Source organism: Etheostoma cragini, chromosome 6, assembly GCF_013103735.1.
Source record: "Etheostoma cragini isolate CJK2018 chromosome 6, CSU_Ecrag_1.0, whole genome shotgun sequence".
In the NCBI taxonomy this organism is placed as follows: Eukaryota; Metazoa; Chordata; class Actinopteri; order Perciformes; family Percidae; genus Etheostoma; species Etheostoma cragini.
Genome location: NC_048412.1, coordinates 1,868,861 through 1,882,226, shown reverse-complemented (window position 1 = coordinate 1,882,226; position 13,366 = coordinate 1,868,861). Strand labels below are relative to the sequence as shown.

The 13,366-nt window shown below is 43.3% G+C and overlaps 1 protein-coding gene across 1 annotated transcript; it reads left to right on the top strand.

The window, feature by feature from the left end:
- The first annotated feature begins 8,966 nt into the window (after positions 1-8,966).
- On the top strand, positions 8,967-11,728 carry tent5aa (terminal nucleotidyltransferase 5Aa). Its single transcript, XM_034874860.1, has 2 exons — positions 8,967-9,392; positions 9,858-11,728. Exons 1-2 carry the CDS (start codon positions 8,967-8,969, stop codon positions 10,635-10,637), a joined length of 1,206 nt encoding a protein of 401 aa, XP_034730751.1. The 3' UTR covers positions 10,638-11,728.
- Positions 11,729-13,366: the final 1,638 nt, after the last annotated feature.

Sequence of the window (13,366 nt, the reverse complement as noted above, 5' to 3'; positions counted from 1 at the left end):
TCATGATTCATGATGTTCATCTGTTTGTCACACGCTCAGAATTCTACCCTGGTAATCTAAATTATAAAAAAAGTTGGTCCGATAAAAATATTCTTTTAAACATATTTGATATTGGTTGACATTCAATTGAATTGACAACACATTTCATACTAATTACATTGAGGATGATTTTAATGCAATTAAAATGCATAAAATAATGACTTCTTCTGACACGTGAGCAGATGCTGGGTGTTATTTTACGTTCATATACAGTAGTAGCCTTTAACTCAATTCGCTTATCTATTGCATTACTTTCCACAGACACACAAATCTGCTCAGAAAAGAATTTTAAAAAAGCTGAAACTGAACAATTTCAGTTGCTATAAAATAGTTTCTGTTGTCCCCAGGCATCCTGGAGAACTATTTGAGAGTCATTAACAATCACTTGACCGTAACGGATGACATTGATAAATGTGGGTTTGGATCTTGCTCATTTAACCTGGCGCTATCCAGCCCGAGCAACTTGGGAATGTAGGAGGTATTCCGTGGAGTGTCTAGAACGTAGTTTCTCTCCAAAAACAAAGGAATCCTGACGTTATCCTCAGCGTCTGGACGACGGCCCTATGACTTTCCCATCTGCCTCAAATGATGGCCAGGGCCTTTACTCCACCATCTCTCCGAAGAAAGAGTGCACCTTCCCCAAATATGCTTCACTGCAAGATGGTATTCTCTGCAAAATGATGTGCTTTACAGCAGGGATTACTAATGTAACCAGGGGTAACCTAGCAGTATCCAGTAGGTACATAGTAAGATTGTAGAGTAGGCCTTGGTCAACCTATAATAGAAATATTCAAATTACAATATTATTATTTTTATCTAATGAGTCAGCAAACACAGGAGCAACATATGGATAAAGAGTGTGTGAAAACCAGCGACGAAAGAAGAAGAAATAGTAAGCTGAAAGGTTACAGAATATACGGCGCCATTTTGATGCTACAAAGCCATCACCCACCGTTAGCATCCCATTGACTCCCATTCATTTTGGCACCACTTTGACAGTGAATAACTTTACATTAAAGACTCTCTTTGTCTGTTGTCTATTTCTAAAGAAACACGACAATGTATAAAAGGCTCCATTACCTTATACCTCACGTTATGGCTCCGTAGCAGACGTTTTTATAAAAAAAAAACACGCAATTTACTGTCGCACTGTAGAGGAATCACCGTATAGTACAGGGTAAGCTCAGTCTGTTTGGACTTAAATTAGCATTACGATAGGGAGCTTTGCGAGAAGAGATGCTTACCCCCGTTATCACACAACCATTAGCCTATTTTTACAAAAACGTCTGCTACGGAGCCATAATGCAAGGTAATGGAGCCTTTTATAAATTAGCTAGTTATTATTCTACACATAAACAGAACCATACTACTAATTGAGAAAATTCTTTCAGGAAGACGTCTAAATAACTCCAACCATCGCTATCCCTTCCTAAAACTATCCAGCTGTTTAGAGGCGTTCACTTTGCAGTAGACCAACCAAAATTGGCCACGAAATTCATGAACCAATCGCAGCACAACGTCCTGTGTTAATGTCTTCTCTCTGGCTATCAGATGTCTTTTCAGGCAAACGGGCAACCCCCCCCCCCCCCCCCCTCCACTTGTGGTCATTATCAACCATGGCAACCCGAGTCCCCTTCCAGTAGAACCCTCCTTTGTTTGGTCTCCGGGTTAGAGAGACTTTTTCTTATGTTTTTGTCTGTTTTTTTTCAACAATTGTATGCTTTTTTTGAATGTTTTTCACTTTTATTGACGTTTTCAACACTACGTAACACTAACTTTTTAACCCTCATGTTGTCCTCGTTTTCATTTTTTTTATCACTAAAAATGGGTCTTCAAAATAAGCGCTGAAAAAAGGCAACATTAGAAATATCAAATAACTTTGGGAAAAAATTTTTTTTTAAAGCACAATGACGGAAAAGCGATAATAGTGGGTTTTTTTCATGGTTGACGGGAAGACAACACAAGGGTTAACTTCAGTTTTACAGTTATTTTTGGAATTTATGCTCAGTAAATCTTATTTATAGGAAATCATACCTAATGTTTGAGTTAGAAAAGCAGAAATTAGGGATTATTTAGACTAAAATTAAAGGAATGGATGTTGATGATAATCATAGACTGGAATAAGTCGACTTTTACTCAATACTATTTCAAAACCACTTAATTTTTTTTTCAAATGCTATAAAATTGAATAAAAAGCCCCAAAATGAATGAAAGTAGAGATTTGTATTTATCAAAGAGCTTTGGGTGGAATCGATCATGTTATTTTGGGGAATTAAAAAGAACGTTGATATGGGAAAATGGGTCAATTTGACCCAAAGACAACATGAAGGTTAAAAAGATGCATATTATATGGAAGTGGCAGTGCAAAATGGGAAAGTAGATCAGCCGTAATACCTTAGGAGTGACTTAGGAGTTAATCATACTCTTTCCTGGCTTGAATGCTGACCTGTAGTTCACTCGGAGAGGGGGAAAGTTTTCGACTAGCCCTTTTTAATCCTATTTAGTGGACATGGAGCCAGTTAGCCGGGGATTAACTGTGCTCTTCCCAGTTGTCGTTTTGCCTGCAGCTTTGTTAAAGATCGTTAGGGCCTCGGGAAGTTTTTCACTCGGGGAGCGTGAGCAGAAACGTCCTGACCTTCCTGCTGCCTTGGCTGGCGTTCAGCTGGCGTCCTTTTGGTTTTCTCTTGCTGTCAGCCTGACAGCCTCGGAGCCACGTGTCTCCTGGCAAACATCAATGGCTTCGGTGACTTTTTCACAAATCTTGTGCCAAACCAAAGGACGTGATGACAGTTGTTGTGATTGTGTGGGAATGTGAGTGATTTCCACATTTTCAGCAGCTTCTTCATTAGCACAACGCCTACTTTTCTTGGCTGCATTAAAACTTTTGGAAACACACACCCTTCCCCACTTGAACTGATATTACATGCAAAATATATTTGTGCACATGATTGCTTGGGGAGGTGGCAACTGAGCAATCCTGGAAATGGAATGTCATGGAAATAGACTGGGAGACTAGTGGAAGGTCTTAAGTCCATCGAGTCCAATGAGAGAAGTGAACTTGAACACACACAGTGGTGTTGTCTACATGAGAAGCAGGCAAACCCACTGAGAAAGCTCCAGGATTATCATACCTACTTAAAAATGCCCAATGACATGCAACCACATACTTTGCATTATAATTTAGATATATTTGGAATTGTCATCTGTGTTTGTTTGTTTTTCGCTTAGGCTAAATTAAGGTTTATCCACCGTAATTTGTTGCATAAAAGTGTGTCAGAATGCAGGAAATTAAGTCTTTGACACTCAATATCAGACATATAGGACACCCAGTCCCCCAACTATGATATGCCCCCCATATGTATATACAGTATGCAGGCCAATCATATACAACACAGTATACCCACTACAATACATTAGACTACATCACTAATCACAGATCATGAACTATTTTGCCCTATAGCTGTCACAAGCCACATATATAACGAACATTTTTATACTAAAATGGCATTGTTCAGACAGCCAAAATAGAGAATATGTTGCCTAATTAGTTTTTTTTTTTTTTTTTTCTGTCTCAGCAAAACACTCTAAGATAAGCTACATTCAGCAACATGGCCCCATTCTGGCGTTGCTTGTTTCTATCTTCCTCTCATAAAATCAAGTCAACCATTTTAAAGCCATAGATCAACATTTTGGGATTTACAATTCTATACCACTTGGATGTCTTAACCGTATATATAAAGCTAGCTATAAAGATAGTTTTACGCTATGTTGGCAGCCAGCTAGCTAGCTTAGCATACAAATGAGAAACCTGGCTATATCCAATGGTAACTAAATCTACTTTCTCTCACCTCTAGAGCTCAATAATTAACCCAAAAGTGTAAAAACGACAGGTTTTTGATTTTTGCTATTGATTTTTTGTTTTAGAAGCAATTCTGTCGGCAACTTATAAAAAATAGTCCCAAGCCCCCAAAAAAACATAAAACACAAACTGCCGTTTTAGTTACCGCTGGCAAGCTGTTGCTTGACTTTCTAATCTTTATGCTAAGTTAAAGTGATGTTTTGGAGTAATTTCACCCTAGGGTCCCTTGAGCCAAACAACCCCCCTAGAAGCTTTTTTCACCTGGGTCGAACAATGGGCGAGTTAGCATTATTAGCTGATTAGCTTAGTGCAGGCGCTAATGGAACCACAGGTTTATCTTCTTAAATTAAATCACCCCACTAATAATGCCAGAAATGATACCAAACTTCTTAAGTAGTACAAATACGTTGTGTACTCATAAAATGATGGATTGGGAAGTTTGTAAGTACACCAGGAGGTTTTTTAAATAACACTTGCCTGCTGACTTCTACAGTGTGTCTGTTGCATCTATTAGCCTCTCAAGGGCTCCAGCAGCAGCATTCGGCTCCCTTACTGTCCCTGGACCTGCAGGCTGCGAGATCTCAGAGACATGTAATGAGGGAGATTAGGTGAGATGGGCCTCTCTATCTCCCTGTGAAACCGGACCCCGTCTGTAACCTTCCGCATTAATTCGCCAGGATAATTTGAAACCAAGCTCACCACACACGCCAGCCCCTTGGGATATAAAAAAACAAAACTGAAATAAAAGGATTCTCTGTACTGAAGTGATTGCTGCTGCTGCTTCTTCTCTCCACAGAACCTGTATAACCCCACGCTACTTTTCCTTGACGGCGGAACGATTCTCCAGGTCACTGTCACTGTGGGCCAGAAGCAGTTAGACTCAAAAGGTTCTGCAAATCCCATTTCTGTCCACTTGCCTCTGATCCCCGTCCAAAACTAACTCTGCTGTCAGCGGTGGGAATATCTCTCCGACAGCCGGGTAAAACTAATGTGACCCTCCTGGAAATCCAGTTATCTCTGTGAAAAGGTGGGCGAGGAAACCGGGGGGGACGGGGGGGACCTGGATATTTGTTCTCTAGTTATTTCATCCATCACTCACGTTTTCTCAAGAAAAACTGGCTCAGAAACTGGTCGCCCCGTGCAGCATGTGAGGCCGTGGTCACGACGGCTGCATAGTGTCTGAGGTCATGTGTTTCCGGTTGATTTTGTTAACCTGTTGTTCTTTTTGCCCTTAGCCAATACCACTTGCCCTCATCCTCCAAGCAGGCTAACTAACAGTAGTAGCTAACAAAGTAGCTCCTTTTAACAACAAACCACGGAGGACGTTCCACTTCCGGGATGCCCCGTAGCTGCTGGAAATTCCAATAGATGTCCTTCTTTTTGGCCGGATGTCCGTCCCAGTCCTCTGTCTCTGTGTTGGCCTTCTTACCTCTGGTGGATTTCTGAGGACTATGGTTACCTGGTCCTCCGATCTCTGCAGGGTAAATCCAGACAGCTAGCCAGACTATCTATCCGATCGGAGTTTCCTGTTGACGACTAAAACTTTCTTCTGAACGTACACATGTTCCACGTGTGTTTTGCAGCGGCACCGTGGCTCCATCCGGTGCATAGCTCCGCCCAAGACGATTGTGATTGGTCTAAAGAAATGCCAATAATCAGAGGCTGTTGTGTAGGAGGGTCCGGTCAGACTTCTGCCGAGGTAACTTGGAAACAGCCAGTTAGCTGCTGATGCTGCTTATGGCTCCATTGACTCCCGTGCATATATATTTTTCTCTTAAATTTATTTTTTTATTCCTATAATCACTTACAGGCATTTGAAAAATAATTGTACAGTTACAAAAGATGCAAAAACCCTTAAAATGTCATTGAATGTGAGTGCAGTGTTGAATCGGGAGAAAGTAGCGATCGTGATATATCGGTGCAGTTGATGTGAGATCATGGGAAGTAATCTGAGCTCCAAGATGAACTTGGATGGTCCATCCCAGCAGACAGTCCTGGCCTTCCTGAACCTAAAGTAAAAAGCTCAAAGGAAACGGAGACGTTACACGTCATGGTACATGAATCCAACTCAAGTAGTCAGATAAACTGCCTGGAAAACAAAACTCTTTAAATATTGGGCTCAACTGTCCAGGAGATAGTTCATAGACCCAAGAGGCACTTTGCTAGTAAAAGAGGAATAGAAGAGAAGAAGAGGGGAATTATTTTTTTTACATTTTAAGTTGCTGAACGTATTGACCGAGTGAATTCAGCAAGGTGTTCACTGTTCTTGAATTCTTGCTCCCATCTAACCCTTGTATGGTATTCCGGTCAAATTGACCAATTTCTAATTTTTACAAGAAGAAAAATTGACATTTTTTCTTCCTGAAAATCACTGACCTTACCTTATTGTCTGTGATGAACATGTATTCCTGACTCAATTCAGAAAATGATTCTGGATATTCTCACTTATATGTTTTTTTCCAAGATAAGAACAATCACATAGTGGATTTTTAACATGAATTATAACCTCATGACACAAAAAAAAAAAACTTTCATTTTTAATTGTAGCCTATGCTAAAAGAGACTGATTGCATTCCCTAAACATATACAGTATGTTATCTCAATTGTTTGAAATTGAGATAAAGACAACATTTGGTAATAGATTATGAAGTAAAATTTTATTTCAGAATTGTTTTTAAAAACCCAAATAAGTCACGGGTCAAGGGAGACGAGGGATAATTTCTTGACAACATAATCACGTTCATGTCTTCTTATAGACACCTACCTATGAATCATCCATTTCACAGTGAGTAATGAGGTGCTAGGTAGTATTTAAACAAAACAACCCATCAGCAGGTGCTCTGGATGCGTATACCTGCTGTTAGGCTCTGACAGCCGCTTTGACTTAGCTTTGGACCGTGCCGGGTGGAGGGACCCGGGTCCAAACCGAGGCCACCGCCCCTCCACACCTGGGAAACACATTGACGGGTCCGTTGTCACTGACTAATAGTTCCATCTACGTTTTCCAGATGTGGGATTCAATTTCACCAACCTGCAATCAACCTGTCTGACACGCGCCAAAGCAAAGTATGAAAACCAAACCAAAGTAATATTTAATAATAACTGAAGCTCTATTCTTCAAAACCATGACAGCATGTATGAAAACGTTCTCTTTCTGAGCTCTTCATTTGAAATGTTGTGGATTTAGGAGCTCATTTGACTGCTGTATTCCCTGTAAAAGCTGCACCATGTGATTGCAGACACGAATAAAACTCGCTTCCTGTGTGTCCCCTCCTGCCGACAGAGGGACACTGTGCAGAGACGCAGCTTCTGTGTGGGCCGTGGAGTTAACACAAGTGCAACCAGAGTAAATGGGATAATCAGGGTTTACAGATCTGGGTGGCTGGTGACGCATGGCTTTACGCTGCCTAATGGAGCATCTGTGTCAGCCACACCCTGACATAGATGTGTCCCTGTCCCTTAACCTTCCGCTGGGCCTCACCTCCACTTTCACCTGGCCCCTGAAGGCCCTCACATGCAAGTGCTGCCTGAATCAGGGTGCCTGGACTGAATAGGAATACATTTCTTAACAGGTTTCCCTAAGAAATACTGAGCCTGCACTGAAAAGCGGGGATAGAATAGTCTCTTAAAGAACATCATGATTTCAAAGACCCTTAATGACTTGAGGTGTATTTTAAGGTGCTTACCAGGGAGAGGCTGCAGACGCTGTCAGAGGGGTAGTGGTCTGGGGGGTAACAGGATTATGTGATTACAGAGATAATATATCCTGTCTCTTTTCCTTGGTGGCTTTTTGAGTTAGTACAAGTTACTTTCAGGTGACTCTTAAATAGTAAATACTCCCTTTAAGACACTGTTATTACTTTATGTCGAAACCTAAAACAGCCCACAGAGGGCGACGTGGCAACACCATGCAGATCGGCCCCCTTTGAATCTGACAGATTCTGTGATTTTGTCACAAAAGCATGAAGTCCCCTGAATCGAAATATATTGTAGGCCTAATTTCTGAATGAATTCTGGTGCATCACTTCTCCTTTTCAGCAGAAATATTGAATTCATTAATGTTTTGTCTATTTAAAATGAGCACTTTAAGGCCTACATATTCAAAGCCTTATGAGAATATGGGTGAAGTGTGCCGCTGGAGCCTTTACAGTGTTGAGCCGGGCTTTTAGTGAGCAGCAGACTGTCAGAGGGGGGGCGGGGTGAAGCACAGCTGACATCTTCAGACCACAGAGCCAGCTAACTGTTGCAGAAGCCCGCAGCATGTCAAGTGGGCAGGTAACAGTTAACTTATCCACTAGTGTAGGACAAAATATGTTGAGTTGGGGGAAACAACGCAGGATTTCCTGAGCACATTCAACCTGCATCAAGTGGATTATTCCTTGGAAGCAATGAGAAAGTAAAATATGTTGGAGCCGTGCGTAAAAATCCCCAAGATTCCTGTGAGGGGTTGATCGGAGGGGAGGATCGGGCCAAAGTGCGACTTGAGGAGCAGTTTATTCATGCAAATTCATAAAATCATAGGCGTGCCTTTGGGCGATGGAGTCACAGCCGGAAAAACAAACCCCCCTCCTGGACCATCAGAGAGCTTCAGAGACTGCGATGCGCAGCGTAAGGACGCACTGACAGCGGCACCGGGGCAAATGTTTTAAAAGCAGGGAGAAAAAGAAGAGAAAGTTATGTCTCGTTCTCTACACGCCTGTTGACTGGCTGCACTTCTCCCTCAACAAGACCACCAGCTCGACTGCTGCGCCACTGGGTCTCCAACCGCAGGCTTACTTCACAGCGCCAACTGTTACGCACCGCTGCAACTCTCAATATTTCCCTTGGGGTTATTCAAATTTTTCTTCTTCTATGTGTTTACGTCAATTCGGACGACTTCAGATCCTCAGAATCCTGATGCGGATGAGGTTGCAGTCACCTTACCATAGAGGATTTTTTGCGTAAAGACGCCATCACTGATTTGATTCTATTTTGAGGAAACAATTAGTTTTTTTATTTTATTTTATTGGAATCTCTGAGGACTTTCCACCCTCTCCTCCCCCCCCCCCCTCCCATCCCCCCCTTCACCATGTCAGAGGACGCCAGTAGCTCCGCCACCAGCAGCATGTCTGACACCGAAGGCAGCAACGTAAGCGTCCTCCACTGGGAGCAAGTGCAGCGGCTGGACGCCATCCTGACGGAGACCATCCCGATCCACGGCCGGGGGAACTTCCCCACTCTGGAGATGCAGCCGCGGCAGATCGTGAAAGTGGTGCGGAGTCGGATGGAGGAGAAGCAGATCCACGTCCGGGACGTTCGGTTAAACGGCTCTGCAGCCAGCCACATCCTGCACGGGGATAGCGGACTGGGCTATAAGGACCTAGACCTCATATTTTGTGCAGATATGAAAGGTGAAAGTGATTTCCAGACTGTGAAGGACATAGTTTTGGACTGTCTCCTGGATTTTTTACCCGACTGTGTGAATAAAGAGAAAATAAGTCCGTTAACGTTAAAGGTACATTCACTCTGACAACTTGTTCCCCCGTGTTTCAATTGTTTACTTTTAGAAATGTGATTAGCATTAATTGCATTTGCTTAACGACCATTATCGTTGCGGGCAGCCTAATGTGCAATTAGATTAGTTTAGTGATAGTAAAATGTGGGCTTTCTGGAGTTAAGAGGATTGAGTTAAACCACTTTGGAAGGGCTCCTGCGCTCAGCCACCTAGATCTCATATCCAAGTACATCTGGGTCAATGCACACTAATGACACAATATTTATAACACAGCTCATGCAGCAGGGACTTATACATGCAGATACATGTACATAAATATTACACCTACTTGCAGAATGCAACATTAGGCCTAAATGTTCATGTGCATGCTCTCTTGAAGTAATTATTGTACTTTTAAGGCTATAATTAAATTGTATGTTCTTTGCTTTCTCTCTCTCACACACACACACACACACACACACACAGGAAGCCTATGTGCAGAAGATGGTGAAGGTGTGTAATGACTCAGACCGCTGGAGTCTCATCTCCCTCTCCAACAACCGGGGAAAGAATGTGGAGCTGAAGTTCGTGGACTCTCTCCGGCGGCAGTTTGAGTTCAGCGTGGACTCCTTTCAGATCAAACTGGACTCCCTGCTGCTGTTCTACGAGTGCTCCGAGAACCCAATGACCGAGACCTTCCACCCCACCATCGTGGGCGAGAGTGTGTACGGGGACTTTAGCGAGGCCCTGGACCACCTACGTCACAAGTTCATCTGCACCCGGAACCCGGAGGAGATCCGAGGCGGGGGCCTGCTCAAGTACTGTCACCTGCTGGTGAGGGGTTTCCGCGCCGCCTCCGAGTCCGAGATGAAGTCTCTGCAGCGCTACATGTGCTCACGCTTCTTCATCGACTTCTCGGACATCGGCGAGCAGCAGCGGAAGCTGGAGTCCTATCTTCAAAACCACTTTGTAGGCCTGGAGGACCGCAAGTACGACTACCTGATGACCCTCCACGGGGTGGTCAACGAGAGCACGGTGTGCCTGATGGGACACGAGAGGCGGCAGACCTTAGGCCTCATAGCCATGCTGGCGGTGCGCGTTCTCGCCGAGCAGAACGTCATCCCCAACGTGGCCAACGTCACCTGTTACTACCAACCTGCTCCTTACGTGGCAGATGGCAACTTCAGTAACTACTACATAGCGCAGGTGCAGCCGGTGTTTGCTTGCCAGCAGCATGCATACTCCACCTGGCTGCCCTGTAACTGAGTCAGCCCTGAGGAAAGGTGGAGGGAGAGAGTCGGAGCTGTTCAAACAGGAATGAGCAGCACACTCAAACCTGCCCAGTGTTTTGACAGCAAAAAAAAAGGAGTCTTCTTGTTAATGTTTTGCATCAAAGCTTGCGTTTTTGTGCATAAATTGAGTATGAACGGTTGGCTTTCACCTCGAGTACTTACTTCAATGTGAATATGTCACATTTTCTGATTTTTAAAATGTCAACTGATCCTGCCCAACCAGCTTTGGAAGAGACTCATTTTGGGGTAGCTTGGCAATCAGGGCTAACTGCAGATGTGTGATGGCCTTTGAATGCGAGCAGCAGAACTGTCATGGAAGCCGTGCGAGACTGATTGAATCTGCAGAGAACTGATTAGCCAGCACGTCCTGACGGCACAGCAAACGGCTGCATCAGAGCCCTGACAGCTACTGCTAGGCTACTACACACACACACACACACACACACACACGCACGTAGACTCTGCTGTATGTCAGCTTAACTGAGGCAAGATGCTGTTAATTTAGTTCGGATAACAAACTGGCATCTCCGCCTTGCATTTGGATATAATTATGGTTGTTTACAGACCAAAGATTTGTTTTTGATTGTTTCTAACATTAAAACCCTATTTGGATGGGGTGGTAGATAAAACAAAATATGAAGCAATGTCTATTTGTATATGTGAACATGTGTGTGTTTATAAGTGCCTATAAAAGGACGATGTTTGTGGATTAGCCCCACTGTGTTTATAGTCAGGCACACAAGACAATAGCACCCCAGAGGCTTGTGAATGTAAATGTGAAATCATGCAGTCGGCCTTTGTGTTTTTGGACAAAAAAAGAGCACTATACGTTAGTGTGGATTTTGCAGTAAAGTAGCATTCGAATGTGTGATCGACGGATTGCTGAAAGACTCACATTATCGCCGTGTGAGCATTTGGAAAATCAATCTTCTCTGAGTGAACACCAGTGGCCAATCGATTCGATTCCAATTCACAATGCCCCGATTCAATATCAATCAGGTTACGGGATTCTCCGTTACATTAGCAATTTGGCTTGGATATCCAATATACTCATACCGAATAATATAAGGGATAAGCATACAAATAACCTTTTTGTTTCCAATATAAAATCCATTTTAATTGAAGAATATATTATTTTCACCCAGCTCTATGCTGTATGGCATGCCTCTAATGAATAAGTAGGGCACGTGTTATGAGAAAGGACGACAAGCCTTTTTTACATCATCAGCAGCAATCTCACAGTTTTCTGTATATTTTGTACAGTGGTGTTTCTCTTTTGTCATCTAAGAAAAAAGAGCCAGCAAAGGGGATTGGGGGGGAGCCTGCATTCAGAGAGCTGGTGTCTGTTCCATATGCTTCCCTCCTACAGCAGAAGGATATTTGCAGGGACGGCTCAGACGATGAGACAGTGTTTGCTGTAGCACCCTGGCAGGGAATTCCTCAGCTGCTGCTGAAGAGCTTGAACTTAGCTGGGGTCGGGTCTGCAGCCGCTCTGTTCAGAGTTCAGAAAAGGCCGTGCCAAACATTTCATTGGCTCCGCTCTACTTTAGCCCTGAAGTAGAATAGGGGGGGGGGGGGGCAGATGTGGATGTGGGAAAAGATGCTGTGTTGATCTAGAAGAAAAAGGGAGAGAAAGGAAAAGGTAGCGGTTACAAGGCAGGAGGGAGAGGGAGTCGGTCGGTCTGGAGAGATGGGTGCAGCTGGTGATGGGGTGATGGGGTTTTAAAAGTGTCCCTGTTAGGGTCAGACTGCAACGTAGCGGACAGGTCTGCAGCGCCCCCCTTTTTTTTCAGGGAGACCAATCATTGTCTTCAGCATTCGCTCTCGTTTTCAATCGGGATCGTCGATTCCAAAAAAAGGAGAAAAAGATTGCGTGCATCCACACCAGCTTCAGGAGACTTTGAGCAACCTACGTTTCCTTTGTGCGGTTGCTTTAAATGACGCGTGTGGGTGTTTTTTGTTTTATGGTTCATTCCACACCATTTGAAAGAACTGTGTACATATATGATTACATGCTTCAGCTTTTGCCAACCCACTTACTCATTGCGAACTATCCTGCAGCCTTTCCTGATTTCAGATGGAACATTTAAGTGCTTACATTACAAGAATTAAAAGGTGTTTTAGGCCCAGAAGACCGGCATCAACGCAACGCTGCGTTGACGTTCTCTGGCTGAAAAATCCTTTCTTTCTCCTTCTGATTCTGAAAATCCACCCTCGATGTTTTACCTTCGCAGTGACTGCCCACGTCGGGCTATGCGTTGCCATGTTATACTCAGTGAAGTCCTAACAGCTGACTTGCTAGCTAGCTCCAGTCTGCTTGTCAGTTAGAGGTCGTGCCTGTCAGTTAGAGGTCGTGGGTCACTGCGTTGTCTTGTATGCGTCTCAAATATATGTTTCTGTTCATGCAGTCTTTTACAAATCACACTTAAAAAAAAAAAAAGACAGAAAAAGATCCTTGTCTTGTACGTATATTTTTTAATGATTGTTATTTTTATAAATGTGTCAGACACTGCGGGTGCTGCAGTGCTTTTGAATCTGTGATTGGGCTTCAAAGGATATGTTCTCAATAGCTTTTTTGCTATATCCTGTCATGTGTCCAATGGGTCAAAAGGTTAAAGATGTTTTCATCAATAAAATATCTGAAAACCACATTTGTTATGTCTCTTGGTCTTTTTTATGAGTTGGAGTCTAGATCAAGTTGAA

Excerpts from the sequence above, each read along its gene's own strand:
- tent5aa (XM_034874860.1), top strand. The coding sequence starts at position 8,967 with ATGTCAGAGGACGCCAGTAGCTCCGCCACCAGCAGCATGTCTGACACC. Across the intron at positions 9,393-9,857 it reads TAAGTCCGTTAACGTTAAAG|GAAGCCTATGTGCAGAAGAT; the intron begins GTACATTCACTC and ends ACACACACACAG.